The sequence below is a fragment of the Sminthopsis crassicaudata genome, chromosome 4 (genome assembly GCF_048593235.1).
Source record: "Sminthopsis crassicaudata isolate SCR6 chromosome 4, ASM4859323v1, whole genome shotgun sequence".
Taxonomy (NCBI): Eukaryota; Metazoa; Chordata; class Mammalia; order Dasyuromorphia; family Dasyuridae; genus Sminthopsis; species Sminthopsis crassicaudata.
In genome coordinates, this window is record NC_133620.1 from 105,947,406 (window position 1) to 105,966,927 (window position 19,522).

Genomic DNA, 19,522 nt, shown 5'->3' on the forward strand with positions numbered 1-19,522 from the left:
TCATATGGTTTTTATTAATTTGATTATTAATATGGTCAATTATACTAATAGTTTTCCTAATAATAAACCAGCCCTGCATTCCTAGTATAAATCCCACTTAGTCATAGTGAATTATCCTGGGGATGGTTTTCTAAAGTCTTTTTGCTAATATCTTATTTAAGATTTTAGCATCAATATTCATTAAGGAAATTGGTCTATAGTTTTCTTTCTCAGTTTTTGATCTACCTGGTTTAGGTATCAGTACCATATCTGTGTTATAAAAGGAATTTGGTAGGACTCCTTCAATCCCTATTTTTTCAAATAGTTTATATAGCATTGGAGTTAGTTGTTCTTTAAATGTTTGGTGGAATTCACATGTAAATCCATCTGGTCCTGGGGATTTTTTCTTAGGGAGTTGCTTAATAGCTTGTTTTATATCTTTTTCTGAGATGGGACTATTTAGACTACTTAATTCTTCCTCTGTTAATCTGGGCAAGCTATATTTTTGAAGGTATTCTTCCATTTCATTTAAGTTATCGAATTTATTGGCATAAAGTTGAGCAAAGTAGCTCTTAACTATTGTTCTAATTTCCTCTTCATTAGTGGTGAGTTCTCCCTTTTCATTTTCAAGACTAACAATTTGCTTTTTCTCTTTCCTTTTTTTAATCAGGTTTACTAAGGGTTTGTCTATTTTGTTGGTTTTTTTTTCATAGAACCAACTCTTAGTTTTATTAATTAATTCAATAGTTTATTTTTTTACTTTCAATTTTATTAATCTCCCCTTTTATTTTTTGAATTTCAAGTTTTATGTTTGTCTGGGGGTTTTTAATTTGTTCCTTTTCTAGCAATTATTTGTAAGCCCAATTTATTGGCCCTCTCTGCTTTGGTTGTATCCCACACATTTTGGTATGATGTCTCATTATTGTCATTTTCTTGGCTGAAGTTATTAATTATGTCTATGATTTGCTGTTTTACCCAATCATTCTTTAGTATAAGATTATTTAGTTTCCAATTATTTTTTGGTCTATTTTCCCCTGGCTTTTTATTAAATGTAATTTTGATTGCATTGTGGTCTGAAAAGGATGCATTTACTATTTCTGCCTTACTGCATTTGATTTTGAGGTTTTTATGCCCTAGTACATGATCAATTTTTGTATAGGTTCCATGAACTGCTGAGAAGAAAGTATACTCCTTTCTGTCTCCATTTAGCTTTTGCCAAAGATCTATCATATCAAACTTTTCTAGTATTCTATTTACCTCTTTGACTTCTTTCTTATTTATTTTGTGGTTTGATTTATCTAATTCTGAGAGTGCAAGGTTGAGCTCTCCCACTATTATAGTTTTGCTGTCTATTTCTTCTTGCAGATCTCTTAATTTCTCTTTTAAGAATTTAGATGCTGCACCACTTGGTGCGTATATGTTTAATATCGATATTGCTTCATTATTGATGCTACCCTTTAGCAGGATATAATGCCCTTCCTTATCTCTTTTAATTAGATCAATTTTTGTTTTTGCTTGATCTGAGATGAGGATGGCTACCCCTGCTTTTTTGGCTTTGCCTGAAGCATAGTAGATTCTGCTCCACCCTTTTACTTTTAGTTTGAATGTATCACCCTGTTTCAGGTGTGTTTCCTGTAAACAACATATAGTAGGATTCTGACTTTTAATCCAGTCTGCTAACTGCTTCCTCTTTATGAGGCAGTTTGCCCCATTCACATTTATGGTTAGAAGGACTAATTCTATATTGCTTTCCATCCTATTAACCCCTGCTTATTCTTTTCCCCTTTCCTTCCTTCTTACCCCCCTACCCAGTATTAAACTTGTGAACATCACTTGGTTTTCACAGCCCTCCCTTTTTAGTTTCCCTCCCCCACCTTAAAGTTCCTCCCCTTATTTTACTCCTTTTCCTCACAATTTCTGTATTCCCTTCCCCTTAGCTTATTCCTTCCCTCTCACTTTTCAATGAAGTGGAAGAAGTTTCACCATAAATCGAATATGTCTATTGATACACACTATGTTCATCTCCCTCCTTTATTTCTCTCAGATATAATAGGTTACCTTTGCCTCTTCATGAGATGTAGTACCACCACTTTACACTTTTTTATGATATAATTTCCTTTCCACCTCTAGTTTCTAGGACAAATTATACATATGTTCTTTACATATTTTTATGGCAGAAGTATAGTTCTCAAGATTTCTTTTTACCTTTTTAGAAATCTCTTGAGTTCTGTATTTGAAGATCAAACATCTTATGTAATTCTGGTTTTTTCATCAAGAATAGATGGAATTAATTTATTTCGTTAAATGTCCATCTTCTTCCCTGGAAAACGATGCTCATTCTTGCTGGGTAAGTTATTCTTGGCTGCATACCAAGTTCCTTAGCCTTTCGGAATATCATGTTCCAGGCCCTTTGTTCTTTTAATGTGGATGCTGCTAGATCCTGCGTTATCCCTATTGTGACTCCTCCATATCTGAATTGCTTTTTTCTAGCAGCTTCCAATATTTTTTCCTTTGTCTGATGGTTCTTGAACTTGGCCACTATATTTCTTGGCATTTTGATTTTAGGGTCCCTTTCAGTAGGTGATCGATGAATTTTTTCAATGTCTATTTTACCCTCTGTTTCCAAAACATCTGGGCAGTTCTCTTTGATAATTTCCTCGAAAATAGTGTCCAAGCTCTTTTTATCCTCACATTTTTCAGGGAGTCTGATTATTCTCAAATTGTCTCTCCTGGATCTGTTTTCCAGGTCTGTTGTCTTTCTAATAAGGTACTTGACATTCTTTTCAATTGTTTCATTTCTCTGGTTTTGCTTGACTACATCTTGGTTTCTCCTTGAGTCATTCATTTCTACTTGTTCGAGTCTAATTTTCAATGATTTATTTTCTTCACTCACTTTTTAAATAGCTTTTTGTAATTGTCCAATTGAGTTTTTAAGTGAGTTTTTTCTTCTATGGAATTTTTTTTCCCATTTTATCCATTTTAATTTTTAGAGAGCTGATTTCTTTATCCAGCTCACTAATCATGTTTTCCTTGGAGTTGTTTACCTTTTCTAGCTTACTAATCCTGTTTTCCTTGGAGTTGTTTGCCTTTTTCTAATTCACTAATTTTGTTTCTCAATGATTTGATCTCTTTATCCACTCTGGATGACTTCTCCAGGCTCTCTTGCCAAGCTTCCCTTTCTTTTTCCCATTTCTCTTCTAGCTCTCTTGTGAGAGCCTTTTTGATTTCTTCTATGAGATTCTTTTGTATTGAGGAGCAGATCATATCCCCCTTAGGGGATTCCTCTGGGGACAGTCTGTTTTTAGTCTCCTCAGTATTTGAAGTCTGCTCTCTCTATATACAGAAGCTGTCAGTGGTTAGAGCCCTTTTGAATTTTTATTCATTTTGTCAAGAGTGGAATTGAAGAAAACAAATTGACAAGAGAAACAATTGGTCTTTTTTGGGGGGGATGGGGCTGGATGGTGTTAATGGGCTTCTTCTACAGATGGGGGTAGGGCAGCAGAGAGGCGCTAATAGGACAGCGATGGCTGTGCTGTGTCTGTGCTCTGAGAACTCGGAGTCACTCCAGGTGTGGGTTGGAGGTGGCCGGGTTCTGAGAGACACTGGCTTTCCGGGGTTTTAATCTTCACCTCCGGTGTTTACACCCTCTCTGCTGCTCCTGGCTTGCTGCCAAGATGGAATATTCACACTGGGGTAAAAGTCTTTTTGCAGAAATGGCAGAGATTGTACCCCTTCCCCCTCTGGTCTGAACTGTGTGAGCTGTCTCGCTCTAGCTGCCTGCCCTCAGTCTGTGCCCAGTCTGTTCATCCCCTCCCCCAAGCAAACACAGACCTTCTCTGGTGAATTTCAAGGATGCCGTCTCTTGGTGATTATTTGTGGGTTTCTTTTCTGGTCAAGCATTAACTCTGAGGCTTGTCATGAAGTAAGTCCTGAGAGAAAACATGGAGCTCAAGCAGCTGTCTGCCTCCACGCCGCCATCTTGGCCCAAGATTCTACATTTTACCATGCCACTTTTGCATATCTGTGTATCAAATCCTAGAAAGACAAGGACCTTGAAAGGAGCAGGCATTTCAGATGATGAAGAAAATCTAAGTTCCAATTCATTGATCCTTTAATAAAGTGCCATTGGCTCAGAAATGTCTGTCTCTTTTTTTTTGTGGATGGGGCACTTTTGAGATGTCATGCACTAACAGGTCTAATTAAGAGAGATACTCATGTCTGAAGAAAGGGAATGAGAATAGAAAGGACTATGCTTTTTTCTGAGTTGCAACATATTATAGAATTCTGATTTTCAATTCATTTTGCTGTTTCTATTTTATGGGTGAATTCATCCCATTCACTTCTAAAGTTATAACTATTTCCCTCCATGCTATTTTCCTTTTATTTATCCCCTTCTTGCTTACCTTCAACTTTTCTCTAATCACAAGTGTTTTACTTCTAATCCCCATCTTCCTCAGTGTACTCTACCTTTTCTCAGTCTCACTTCCTTCTTCTGTCATCCCCCACTTTTTTTACTTCCTTAGATAAAAAAGATATATTTCTATATTCAACTGATTGTAAGTGTTCCCTCTTTGAACTATTTTGATAAGAAAAAGATTTAATTTTTGCCTCTTCTCCATCTTCCCCTTCATTATAAGAGCTCTTTCATGCCTTTTTTTAATGTGGAATAATTTATCCCATTTAATCTTCCCCCTCCTTTTTCCAGTTTAGTTTTCTTTCTAATCCCTTTATTTCGTTTTTGTTCTTTTATTGTTTTTTTTGTGCCATCCTGTCAAAGGTACCTTATATCCATATCCTCTATCTACATAAAATTCCTTCTAATAGCTATAATAATATAAAAGTTGTTTGAATTTCTATATGGCAGGATATATGTAAATTTTAACAGGTTAACTTCATTTTTGACTGCTTGCAATAATTTCTCCTTGGTCTGTGAGCTCTGAAATTTCACTATGATATGCCTGATAATTTTTATTTTGGAATTGCTTTTAGGTAATGATTGGTGGATCCTTCAATTTCTACTTTGCCCTCTGGTTCTAATATATCAGGACAACTTTCTTTGATAATTTCTTGCAAGAAATATTTTAGGCTTTTCCTCCACTTTTTATTCTACTTCTTTAATTTCCTTTTTAGGGTTCTTTTAAGGAATTCTTTGAGGAATTCTTTTGGGCCTTGAGACCAAGTTATATTTTTCTTTGATGCTTTACATGTAACCATTTCAACACTATTGTTCTCTTCTAAGTTTATGCTTTGATTCTCTCATTCTATCTAGTAACTTTCTATAATCAAAATCTTGTTGTTTTTGTCCTCATTTTTTTGTCTTTTTGGGAGACTTGGTATTCTCATGTGAGAATTGGGACCTGGTCCTGAACTGTCCCAAGCTTTTTGTACTGGGATTCTGGGTTTTCCTGCTGACTTTCACTGGGCTTCAGAGCTTAGCTGCTTGTTTTCTCTTGCTTTTTCAGAGGCTTACCTTCTGACTTGTACTGGGGGTGGGGTTGGGGCCTTGCTATTGACCTTCCTTGGGGATGGGGGTTTAGTTATTTATTGTTCCAAGGCCTTGCTGCTGGGGTGCTAAGAAAACAAGGTTTCTCTACTGATAGACCACAGAGTTGGGGTCTCTCTGTTGGCCAGCCTTGGGGTAAGGCTTCACTACTAGTAAGCACTGGGGATATGATCTTGCTGGTGACTTGGACTGGGGATGGGATCTCTGAGATGGGGCTTTGCTAAGCTGCACAGACAGTTCACTTGCCTTAATGCTGCTGGCTTGCAGGAAGATGGGACATTGCTGGTAGATTGCCCCAGGTTGGAGCCTTGATGCTTTGCTATGAGATTGGCTGCTGCTGCTGCTGCTCTTTCTCTTGGATCTCACTCTTCTGCTGTCCCTGTAAGACAGACTTTTCCTGCTCAGCTGGTTGCTGCTTCCTTGCTCCTAGATAAATTCGGAGGCAATTTTCTAGTTGTTTGGAGGGGAAATTAGGAGGGCTTCAAAGGGTTCCTTCCTCCCTCCGCCATCTTGGCACTGAAAGTCCCATGCATTTTTAATTACTTTTATGAGCCTTCAGAGGGAGCATTTTGTAATAAAGCAACAGAATAAATAAATAAGTAGGTAAAATATGCAAAGCACTGTCTAATCACTTTGACAACTTTTCCCAGAATGAATGCTGGCAAATTTGAGAATTAGATGTGGATTTGTAGTAGGAGGAGGTTTTGGTAATTGGCAGGGACATTTAAATTCCTCTCTCTTGTATTACCCCTGTGCTTGAGGCTGGTTTACTTTTTTTTCCTCCTAAATAAAATGCCTACCAGTGCATTACATGGAGTTTTTTATTTTAGCAACACTCTTTGCATTTCTGTGCTTGGGGCTTGATTTTCCTACAGGAGGTGGGCACTAAAATCAGGGGACTGAGTAACTACTAATCTTCTTTCCTGAAGCTAACAAAGCCATGTTTCTTAATGAATTGAGTCCTTATTGTGTAAAAACTCTATGCTCTTTTGCTAGTAAAAATGAAAGATTAAATTATGTGGCACTGTGTTTTTCTTTGAATTCCCTGTAGGTTCCCTTTTGGATAACATGATGATGAAATGTCACAACTGATTTTTAACATTTTGTTGGAAGATTTATTGTATTATGATAAACAGATTTTTTGGGGGGAGAGGCATTTTAAGTTAGAAGGCCTTAGGGGGATTTTTGTTTTTTATTAACAGGGGATAGATTTACTAATGCTTAGCCAATTTTTAATAATTCAGAGGCTCATTAGCTGGTTATAGAATATCTTGAAACTTTTCCCCTTTCTCTTCTTGTTTCTTTATATCCCTTCCCCACAATGTGTCTGTTTTATTTCCCAACTCCTAAACTCTAATCCCCCTTTCCCATATCCTTGCTTATTAGTCTGTTGGATATAGTCTGCGTAGAGGGAAAGAAATATATATTTTAATAGTTTTTATTTACCAGATATATGCATGGGTAATTTTACAACATTGACAGTTGCCAAACTTTTTGTTCTAATTTTTACCCTCCTTCTCCCCCCCCCCCCCAGATGGCAGGTTGACCAATACATGTTAAATGTATTAAAGTATAAATTAAATACAATATATGTATACGTGTCCATACAGTTATTTTGCTGTACAAAAAGAATCGGACTTTAAAATAGTGTACAGTTAGTCTTTGAAGGAAATCCAAAATGCAGGTGGACAAAATTAGAGGGATTGGGAATTCTATGTAGTGGTTCATAGTCATCTCCCAGAGTTCTTTCACTGGGTATAGCTGGTTCAGTTCATTACTGCTCTATTGGAACTGATTTGGTTCATCTCATTGTTGAAGATGGCCTTGTCCATCAGAATTGATCATCATATAGTATTGTTGTTGAAGTATATAATGATCTCTTGGTCCTGCTCTTTTCACTAAGCATCAGTTCATGTCAGTCTCTTCAGGCCTTTCCGAAATCATCCTGTTGGTCATTTCTTACAGAACAACAATATTCTTTAATATTTACATACCACAGTTTATTCAGCCAATCTCCATTGATGGGCATCCACTCAGTTTCCAGTTTCTGTCCACTACAAAGAGGGTTGCCACAAACATTCTTGCACATACGGGTGAGGGAATGAAATCTTACTAACGTGGGGTCATTAAATCTCTAGTCTAATCAGATCATAGGACATAGAATTGAAGATATCTTAGAAATAATTGTAACCCATTCCCTTCCATTTTGTAGAGGAAGAAATTGGAATTCAAATAGCAATGTCAGTATTAACTAATAGAGGAAGAATTTGAACCCTAGTCCTTAGAATCTAAATCCATTTTTCCCCAGAGTATTGCTTTGCCTTTTTTTTAATGGCATTCTTCCTCTGAGTATTTGTTTGATGGGTAGGAGAAGAGATTTAATATGTTGGTTGTTTGGATATTATCCAGAGTTTTAAAATATTTATTTTAGAGATTTTTTATCTAGAGATTTTAGATTTAGGATCAAAAGTTCTTCCATTTATAAGGCTCAATATGATATGAATCCTTATCACTCCTGATGGTCTGAATCTAGAAAAAATAACATACGTGTGGTAGCTGTGGCCAAATGGAGAGAATGAAGACTCTTGGTTTTCTTTATTTGGGGGAGGAAAGAATTCAGAAAAATGGCTCATTTTTGTTGTTGTTGAATTATCTATTGAGAATTCATCAAGAAAACCTAGGAAGGGTTAATTTGTGTTGAGTAACAGGTGGAAGGGAAGGGAACTAAAAGAAAAGGAAAAAGTGGGAAGATTAAAATGATAAAAAATCAATCTTATTTTTAAATAAATATTTGAATTTGATTAAAATGGAGTATGAAATGGAATTTAGGAAGACCTGAGATCAAATGTAGCCTCAGATACTTAGTAGGTGTGATCCTGGGCAAGTAATTTATCCTTGTTTGCCTCAGATTTTCACCTGTAAAATGAACTGGAGATAAAAATGCCAAACCACTTCAGTATCTCTGCCAGAAATACCCCAAATGTAAGCACAAAAGACTCAAACATGACTGAAGTAATTAAAAAAAAAGCTTCCTCTAAAAGATGAGATTTTATAGAACAGAAGGTTTGACAATTGTTAATGTTGTAAAATTGCCCATGCATATATCTGATAAATAAAAACTATTAAATATTTTTAAAATGTAAAAAAAAAAAAGATGAGATTTTAGCTTTACTCCTGATCTTGTTCTTCTTTTCTATCTTATGTTTTCTTTTTTATCCCCTTTACAGTTAGTGCTTATTCTTAGTTTCAGGTAGATAATACAAATCTTTTAAGGAAAAACACATTTATTTCTGTTTCCTGGTGCTTTTTTTTTTCTTCTCTTTCTCTCTCTCTCTCTCTCTCTCTCTCTCTCTTTTTTTTTTTTTACAGGAAAGGCATTTATGCTATGAAAATTGGGGTGGGGATGTCATTGATGGGTGAATGACTAAAATATGTATGAATGTAATGGAATATTATAATGCTACAACAATTAATAAAAGGGAATAATTCAGAGAAAGTTGAGAAGAGTAGCATGAATCAATGTAGAGTGAAATGAATAGAAGTACAGTTTTCACAAAAACTGAAACATTGTAAAGAAAAAACAGCTTTGAAATATGAAAGACTTCTAAACAATTTAATGACTAATTGTGACTCCAGTGGACTAATGATGAAGCATCCTATTCCCCTTTAGACATCAATGGACTAGATACAGGATGAGATAAATATTTTCAGACATGGCCAATGCTTGATTTATCCTGCTTAATGATGCTTATTTGTAGCAAGCAAGCTTATTTGTGAGGAAGTTTAAGGAAGAGATGGGGGGCTGATATTAGTGATGCCAAAAATAAAGGAGTAAGAAAGAAAAGAAATGTTATTGCAGGAATTTCAGAGGAAAACAAACATTTTGAAAGTAACACATTGTCTTTATCACATATTTTAAAGAAAACACAAGCAATATAAAATAGTGGAAATTGAAATAACTATGGAAGATAACTATGGAAAATTACCATTATAAATGGCCTTATGTATAAAGTCCTGAAATAAAAATTAAGGTATGATTAATTATATTTTTAAAAGTCCTTTTATTAAAAAAAAGATTTGCTGGAATTCTTTCAGAGTGAACTTCCTTTGTGCATTTGAAATAGGAATGGTAAAGTACACTATCTATTATCTGAATATGGTCTTGCCCTTGACACCATTAATAAAGATGATTATAATATTTGTTATTTGCTAACTCAGGTTATTCATAGAACCAATGTGATTCAATTAGCCAACTGAATTTGTCATCCAACTGATGATTCAGGAAAAGATGCTTGATAATGATTTTTGGTTGGTGTCGGTTATTTTGTTTTGGTTTTTGTAATGGGCAAAGAAGAGGTGGAGATGAGGGTGTAATATATTTCTGTTAGAATATTGTAGCCCATAGTGGGAACTATCAGGTAGTTGATTTTTTTGTTTGTTTGTTTGTTTTTAATGAGCTTCTTTATTTTTTAGGTGGACTAGCATTAGCCCAAGTACTCTTCTTTTATGTGAAGTACTTGGTCCTTTTTGGTGTTCCTGCCCTGGCTATGCGGCTGGATGGACTCCAACCCCCTGCCCTTCCCCGATGTGTGAGCACAATGTACAGTTTCACTGGAATGTGGAGGTTAGTTATATGTTTTCCTGCAGTGACTTGTGATTGTTTAATGGGAAAAGGACAGCAATCTGGAAAATTTGATTCTAGTTCTATCTTTACCAGTTGACCTCTTTTATGAGCTTGGGAAGGTTTCTTGCCCATTATACACTTTATTTTAATTCATCTCTTGAAAGAAAATGGGTAATTTTCCTTGGTACATCTCACTCTGTAGCATATTTTGAGGTTGTGGGGAAAGGTGAGAAAACTCTTTGAAAAGGAAGAGGCGTTCTTATAAATTCAATGGAGTCTTACAAAATAGAGATTTCCCAGTGGGTTGAAATATTTTTCTGGGTATCAGATTTTGTCTTGTTGTCCTATATAGTTGATGAGACATTATCATAATTATTTGTGCTTATGCATGGGAGAATGTGATTAAATATCCCCCACCCCCACTATCACCCACCACATATAATCTACAGACTATATTCCTACAGAGAGAAAGACTCTTTTGGATTTATGATAGAAATAACATTTTTGCAGCATCTGTCACTGTGCTTGATGCATGATCCTCCCTAGAGTTTTTTTTTCCCCCCAAAAAAATTCCTCAACTAGTAACAAAACATGATGCTTCCTTTTTCCTGTAGAAAGCTATGGGTAGAAAATGTTACATGCTCTCCCAGACTGTTCCTTAGGCTTGTTTTGTCATAAAGAAGGTCTCTATTTTGGGAGAGGTAGTTATTGAGAAGCTAATTTGCTGTTTTTTAAAGAAAAACATCAATAATATATTAGGAGAAATTTTCAATGGCTTGTTATTTTTGATCATTGCTTGTTATTTCTGACTTGTCTGCTAGTTCTCTTAGAACTTTTGACCTGTTTAGTCTATGCTTGTCAGATTATAGATTTTATTCCCGGTTTATTCCCGACCCAAAATATTTCTGGAATTAAAAACTGTATATAGTTGATTGTAGGTATTACTTTTCAGTGTAGATTTACATGGTATTTTAAAATTCCATCAAGATCTCATTTTAGGGTTGCGACATGGTATAGTGGGAATATGGCTGGATTTGGAGTGAGGAGATTAGAATTTGATTCTAATCCATTTATGTGATTTTGAGCAAGTTGATCAGCATTCATCTTCAATCTGGCCATTTTTCTTCCTGTTACTTTAGGCAGACCCACTTCCCTACCTTTTCACCCTTTACCCTAAGAATTATAATCAAATCAAAACAACCCTTGCCATTTCAAAATAAGTTATCATTGGATCTTTTCCACTCATCAATCCACTTTCCCAGACTAAAGCACCTTTCCCTGGTTACCATTTCCTTTTGTGAGCTATTTGTTCCTGTTTGAATATATGTGTATATAGATTCATCTTTCTGAGTTCAAATCTGGCCTCAACCATTACTAGTTGTATAACTCTGGTTAAGTTGCTTAACCTTGTTTGCCTTTGTTTCCTCATTTGTAAAATGAGCTGGAGAAGGAAATGGCAAGCCGCTCCAGTATTTTTGCCAAGAAAACACCAAATGGGGTCACAAAGAATCAGGCATGATTGAAAATTAACTGATCAGTTCCATTTGCACAATATTTTATACATATTAAAGTGCTTAATAAATATTTTATCATTCATTCATGTTCAGCATAGAACTTATATTTTCCACCAAATCCACTGATCCTTCAAACTTGTCCCTTTCTATTGAGGGTTCTATTGTTCTTTCAGTTACCCAGTTTTGAAATCTTGTAGTTATTTCTTGACCTTTCTCCCTTTTCTGATATCCTCATATCCAATAAGTTCTCACATTTTATTGATTCTGTCTCCCAGCATCTCTATTATAATCTATTCTCATCTTTTCACCCACAGTTCTCTATTTAGGTTCAAGTTCTTAACACTTCTAGCTTGAGATAGCCTCTGAAGTGCTCTCTCTGCTCCCCTTCTTTATCCTCTCCAACCCATCCCTCCCATAACTTTCACATTGCTATTCCTTAAACAGATTACATCACTTGCCTCCTTTAAAATCTTTAGTAGTTTGTCATCATATCTAGGCCAAAATGTGTGTGAAGTCAGATTTGGACTCCTGATTCCAGGGCTGTTGTTCTATCTACTGGGCACTCTTCAAGAATGGACAGCAATCAACCAAATGAGGACAAAATGAAAACTCCATAATAGCCTAATGTTAAAACTTTATGCAATCTGTGTCCTGTGTCCTATTTTTCTAGTCTTATTTGGTATTATTGTCTTTCCTATGTTCTTTATACATAGCTCTCTTTCATCTCCATGCCTTTTCTTAGATGATTTTGCATGTCTGAAATCCACTCCCTTTCAGCTCTGTCTCTTAGAATCCTTAAATTCCTTCAAAACACATTATGAAGACCACGTGCTTGAGGCTTTCCTGATCCCCTTCTAGTTTCTAGCATTCTCTCCTAATTTCTAGGATTACTTTAATATATTTTGTATTTAATCATTTAACCAACTAGCATTTACTAGGTCCTTCTTGTTTACCAGATGCTGTGTTAAACACTGATATAAAAGAAAAGCATCCCCCAAAAAATACCCAAGCCCCACCAAGCTGCAAAATAAAACTAGTCACTGCTCTTACAGGACATTTACTTATCTCACTATACACTGTATCCTCTCCAGGAGAATGCAAGTTCAATGAGGGAACAGAACTGGATTTTGTTGTTGTTGTTTTGTTTTGTTTTATTATATATATTATTTTACCAGCATCTAGAAGAGTACTGTCTAAATCAGAGATGGGAAATATCTGAGGTAATGATGAGCTGAAAGCTATATATAACAACTTTAACTGTTTGATATAAGTTTGGGGTGTGTGTGTGTGTGTGTGTGTGTGTGTGTGTGTGTGTGTGTGTGTGTGTTTTGATAATTTTAGGGGCACACAGCTAGATGGCACAGTGGATAGAACACCAACTCTGAAGTCAGGAGGACCTGAGTTCAAATCTGGCCTCAGACACTTAATTCTTCCTAGTTGTGTGACCCTGGGCAAGTCACTTAACTCCAATTGCCTCAGTTAAAAAAAAAAGACAGTTTTATATGACTTGAAAATAATGTTATAAATATCCAAATAGCTGTTGTCAAAAAAAAAAAAGATTTAGACCTTTTGGTCTAAATAGTAGATATTTTACAACATTGGCTAAATTGAAGTTAATGAATTGAATTGAATTGAATCAAGGTTATCTCATATCTTATAGAAATGATTTAGTGGATAGAGTACTAGACCTAGGGTTGGGAAGACCTGAGTTTAACTCTGGCCTTGAATACCTACCAACTTTGTTAACTTTGTTTTTGTCTGCCCCAGTTTCCTAAACTATAAAGAGAGGATAATAAGGTTGTTTTAAGGAATAAATTATGTTTGTAAAGTACTTAGCACAGTGCCCAGGATAGAATAGGTGCTTAATAAATTCTTGTCTTCTTCCTTCCTAACTTCTTAGCTTGCTTTAGCAATACATTATGACACTACCATCCATTAATTTGTCTAAATCTCTTTTGAATTTATTCATAATTTAAATCTTTCTAACTTCTTGTCTAGAATGAGTTCCATATAATTACTAAACACATACGATGCAAATTTCCTTTCCTTTGCCTAACTCAATTTGTCTCTGAGTTTTTCTTTTTCTTTTTTTTTTACTTGAAGATTGAAGAATATTTATTAAAACTAGCTAGCATAGCTTTAGGGAATTGTATGGAGGACCTGGAAAAAAAGATTACAACTGACTCTGCCACTTACTGTTCTGTATCATTGGATAAATCATTTACCTTTCTTTGCATCTTGGTTTCCATTCATCTGAAATGAAGAGATTGATCTTGAGGACATATATATTCCATCTCAGAAGCCTATGTAGAGGCAGCTAGTTGGTGCAGTAGATAGAGCACCAGCTCTGGAGTCAGGAAGACTTGAGTTCAAATATCATCTCAGACCCTTAACACTTCCTTGTTGTGTGACTCTGGGCAAGTCACTTACCCCCCAATTGCCTCAGCCAAAAAAAAAAAAGCCTATGTATTGGTATGGTATACTGATTGAATACTTTATTTTCTAATGGAATTGTGAGGCAGAAAGATATTTCTCATTTTAAAGATGGAGCACATACATAGTTTCTTCAGATTCCTAAAAAAGCACTGGGATTCATAACCTGGGATCTGTATATTTCAGTATAATTGGTTTCTTGTGTAATTCTGTTTGTTCTATTTTATAGTGCCTTAAAACACATTATTCTGAGAAGGGATTCCTATGTTTCACTAGACTGTCAGAGTCATCCATGATACAAAAGTGAAATAGTAGAATGCTGTAATGGAATATCCCAGTTAAAAATCATCTTAATGATCACTTGATCTTTCTTTATCAGACAAAATGAGAAAGCTGATTTGAGACCAAACATAGTACTCAGCTCAGTCTAGACTCTTCGCTTCTACTTCCTTTTATGACCCTTTCAAAAGTGGCTTGTTTTCTTGTTACATGAAGCAATTCACCTTGTCAGGTATATCAGATATTCTGGACACTCACTCATTCTCTCTTCCTTCTCCCCTCCCCCATCCCAAACACCTTCACTTGGATAATTATGCAACAGAAATGGAGGGCAAATCTGTCCTCTCCATGATCAGAATTTTATCCAAACCTGCTCAGCACAGAAATGCTTTTCTCCCCAGATTTATTTAAATGTCATCCTTTTTTAAATTGTTGCATTAAAAGTGAGTCAAGGTACAAAGAGAAGAGTTTGAACAGGAAGATAAAGCAAAGGGGATGAAGAGTTACTTTGGGGAGAGTAGGACAAGATGATGAAAAGGCTCTCAGAAGGGATGACATTCTCTCTTGTACTGTTCAACTGCATTAAAGAATGAACCAAAATGTCCTTACCCTTTATCAGAGTTAAGCTTTTCTGTTATTCCCTCTTCTCTTAACCTTATAAATGGTTTTCATTCCTTTTCCTTCACTATATTCTCACTGCCCTCTCCTACTCTGAACCCCTAATTTCAGAGATCTACAGAGATAATGATGAGAAAATATTGAATGACTCAAAGTTAGAGATTGAACTTTGGGGAAGGGAATTAACTCTACTCCTGCCCTTTTGTAAATGAGGAAATTGAGACTCAGAGAGGTGTAAAATAATTTGCCCATGGTCAAATACCAGTAAGTGTCAACTATAAAATTTAAAACAAGCTCTTTCCTCAGTCCAAGTTATTGTGATTTTGCCTGTACTTTGTTGCCTTAATGTGTTCATTCATTAATTCATAGAAAGAAAAAAGCAGGATGGATGGAAGATATAAGATTTTTAAAAGCTATTCAAAGATTTCTTAATAGTTGTCTTACTAGATTTGACTGTGAACTGATACTAATAACTAAAATTTCAGTCTTCCTTTTTTGCAGGAGAAGGAACCTTATACACTTGAACAATAGACTGGCTGATAGCAGCCACTTTTATATCGCCTTGGCAGTAAAAAGAGACTTAGAGGAAAGAGGAGTAATTTTTACCCATGTTCCATATCAACCAGAGAAGTCTAAACTCTAGATCAAAGAATAGAAGAAATTGAGCATGAATTTCATAGTGTCATCTCTCAGGTAATTCTCAGGATACAAATAAGACTGTTTTAGCTCAGAAGACAATTCACAAAAGGAAGCTGAAAAAGGTGGGTCTAGCATAAAGGCATTGCTGAATGGAAAATGAATTATCAGGGAAATTCTAAACCCTCTGTAAAGGAAGGCTTTGGGAGGACTTTATTGCTCTATCTCCATCCTTCCAATACGATAGGAGAGGCAGTGGAGGACTCTGAAAAGGTATTGAGTATCAAAGCTGAGTTGATCTGTGTAATGATGAGGCGAGATTATCCTAAGAAAGCAATGAGGTTCATGAAGTCAGAACCAAGCAGAGCAGTGGATGGAAAATGAAGAGTGAGTACATATGTATGTTTCAACCAGTTTAATATTTCTTTGGCCTTATAAAAGCCTGAAAAATTGTACATTTTCTGCTTTATTTTCCATGCACATATTTTAATTTGGGTGAAGCCCATTGTGAGTGTTCTTTGCCAAAAGCTATTAAAGATGATATTATGTGGCTGAGTTTTCACATTAGAAATCCTGTCATGTCCTTCTGATTTGATTTCTGGCTCTGAAAGTCAAGCATGCAGAATGGTAGAATTTCCTACATCTGCTGGAGAGTTATGGGTCAATTTAGGTTGTCTCTAGTATCTCGTGCAACATGCCCTCTGTGTTTACTGAATGAGGTTGTTCTATAGGTGCTCGACTCCACCTCAGGGAGGAGGATCCCTGTTCCTTTTTTTCACCTAGGAGATGAGATGCTGTCATATATATTATTAGGTGACAAATATAGGAATTTAATCTTCCTTCAGCAAAGAATAAAGTAAACAAGAGGTAAATTGTGTTAGAACCTTTATACACTGGGTCACCTCTAGCCTTGATTACTCTAGTGGTACCCTAATTGTTCCCCCTGCCTTTCTGCCTCAAGTTGTCCCCCTTTTCAAGGTAATCCATCCTCTGTAAAACTGCCAAAGTGATATTCCTTAGACAGGGATCTGATCACATTACTCTTCTGCTCAATACACTTCAGTAGCTTTCTATTGCCTCTAGGATAAAATACAAGCTATTCTATTTGACTTTTGAAACTATTCATAACCTTGCTCTAAGCTCTTTTTCATTTCATTACTCCCCTCAGTACACTCTGTGGTCCAGCCAAACTGACCTCTGCTCCTCACCCAGCTCTATCTTTTGTCTCTGTTCTTTTTTACTGGCTGGAACATTCCCTCTTCAAGAAAGCCCCTTATTTCATTCAAGACTCAGCTTAAACATTATCCTTTTCCTAATTGCTAGCATCTCTTCTCCCCAGTTACCTTGATTTTACCATCGTTCTACTTATATTTAGCCTGTAGATGTTTATTTAGAATATATTTATATAGGAGAATGGTGGTGATCAAGATGCCCCTTTATCAATTGATTTTTTCCTAATCTAGTTGATGGTAAGAGTGTTTATTTCATGGAATTGGAAGGCAGCTGGTCACTGTCTAACAAAGAATCCTGGTAACCTTTTTTTTTTTTTAAAGTGACACATGCTTCCCATTCTTTTATGTCAGGGAACAACTCTGAGTAGAATTATATCAGGCAGCCTCAAAAAGAGCTATGGAAGAATTCAGCTTCTGAAGGGGAATTGCTCATTGGTCTGGGTGAGAGGAGGAGTATAGAAGGGGAATTGCAGCTTGTAAAAGGCAAGAGATTTATTAGAAATACAAAGAAACCTGATTATGAACCATGGCATCTACTGATAGAAGATCCTGCTCCAGCAGGGAGAGGTAGTTTAACTATTGATACAAGAGACAACTTTGAGGAGAGGGACTTTGGGAATTAAGCTGCATAGAGAAACAGTCCCTGAGAGTCCAGATGAACAAACTGGAAGCAGAGATTCTGTGCTCAGGTGCAGTAAGCAGCAAGAGGCCCTAAACATAAAAACAAAAAAACAAACAAATCCTGATGTATTTTTGGAGGAAAAGGTATAAAAAGCAGGTACTGTGGAGTACTTAGATCCATTCACTTCTTCTTGGGTTGTCACCAGTCATCTTGGCTTTTGTCTTGCCATTGGGCTTTGGACTCTGGACATTTGGACATTGACTCTGGAAGAATGAGGCTGAATGAGGCAACTGAGGCAAACAGGGTTAAGAAACTTGTCCAGGATCATACAATTGGCAGGTATTGAGGTCACATTGAACTAGGAAGAGGACTCTATTCATTGTATCACCTAACTGCCCTCAGCTGAGAACACTAGCTGACTATTAAAGTCAGTGAACTGGTGGGGGCTTGAGAGCCATAGGAGTGAAGGATCCACAAAACATATTGACCTTTGGTATAGTCACAACTCAGAGGAACCAACTTGCCAGTGGGAGTTTGGAGAAAACCATCATATCTCTCTCTCTCTCATATATATATATATACAAGAAAAGATAATGATGAATGTTGGAGGGGATGTGGGAACACTAGGACATTGATGCATTGTTGGTGGAACTGTGTATGAATCCAATCATTCTGGAGAGCAATTTGGAACTATGCCCAAAGAAAGAGCTATCATGCTGTGCATACCCTTTGGTCCAGCAGTGTTTCTACTGGGCTCAGATCCCCAAAAGATCTTAAAGGAGGGAAAAAAACCCACATGTGAAAAATGTTTCTGGCAGCTCTTTTTTTTTGTAGTGGAAAGAAACTAGAAACTAAGGGGAAGCCCATCAATTTGGAGAATGACTGATTAAGTTATGATCTATGAATGTTATGGAATATTATTATTCTGTAAGAAATGACCAGCAGGATGAATATAGAGAAGCTTGGAGAGACTTATATGAAATGATGCTGAGTGAAATGAGCAGAACCAGGAGATCATTATATATGGCAACAAGAAGATTATATGGTGATCAAATCTGATGGATGTAGCACTTTTTTTTGCTGAGGCAATTGGGGTTAATTGACTTGCCCAGGGTCACACAAGTAGGAAGTGTTAAGTGTCTGAGGCCAGATTTGAACCCAGGTCATCTTGACTTGAGGACTGATGCTCTATCCACTGTGCTACCTCACCACCCCTGATATGGCACTTTCCAACAATGAGATTATTCAGACCAGTTCCAATAATCTTGTGATGAAAAGAGCCATCTATATGCCCAGAGAAAGGACTGTGGGAACTGAATATTGTTCACAACATAACATTCTCACTCTTTTTGTTGTTGTTTACTTGCATTTTATTTTCTTTCTCATTTTTCCTTGTTTAATTTGATTTTTTTGTGCAGCAAGATAATTGTATAAATATGTATGCATACATTGCATTTAACATATTTCCACCATGTTTAATTAACTAACATGTTTAATTGGATACTTGCCATCTAAGGGAGAGGGTGGGGGAAGGGAGGAAAATTGGAACATAAGGTTTTGCAAGGGTTAATGTTGAAGATTTATCCATGTATATGTTTTGAAAATTAAAAAAAAAACTTTAACAAATTTTTCTTAAAAATAAAAAAAAAAAGTATATAAGCCCTGCCTGGAGAGCAGAATTAAGACTAGTGGGTAGAAGTTAACAAAGAACCAATTTGGTCTCAATGTAAGAAAAACTTCCTTATACTTATAGATTACCTCTAGATATTGTAGATTCTTCCTCCCTGGAGATCTTCAAGAAAGATAATCATTTGTTGTTGATGTTGTAGGAAGGATTTTCTGAGACTGGTTTGAGCAGGGAATGTATTTTAAGCATGGTGAACATCCTGTGCAGAATCACAGAGACAAAATTTGGAGTGTTATCTATAAGGAACAGAGGTCAGTTTGATTGGGTTGCAGAATACAGGCACTGTCTTACTTCTTTTGCTTTATCTCCAGTATTTAGCATAACAGTCTGTATACTGTAAGTACAAGTACTCATTCATTCATTCATTCATTTTTCTAGTTTGGTCTTAATTTTGA

The 19,522-nt window shown here is 36.1% G+C and overlaps 1 protein-coding gene across 7 annotated transcripts in view; it reads left to right on the forward strand.

Annotated features, from left to right (window-relative positions):
* Positions 1-19,522, forward strand: part of HHAT (hedgehog acyltransferase) — a 465,338-nt gene that overhangs the window by 133,360 nt on the left and 312,456 nt on the right. For all 7 annotated transcript variants that reach the window (XM_074309063.1, XM_074309065.1, XM_074309062.1 and 4 more), the window contains one exon: positions 9,956-10,106. In XM_074309063.1, coding sequence (XP_074165164.1) covers positions 9,956-10,106 — 151 coding nt within the window. The remainder of the gene's footprint in view (positions 1-9,955; positions 10,107-19,522) is intronic.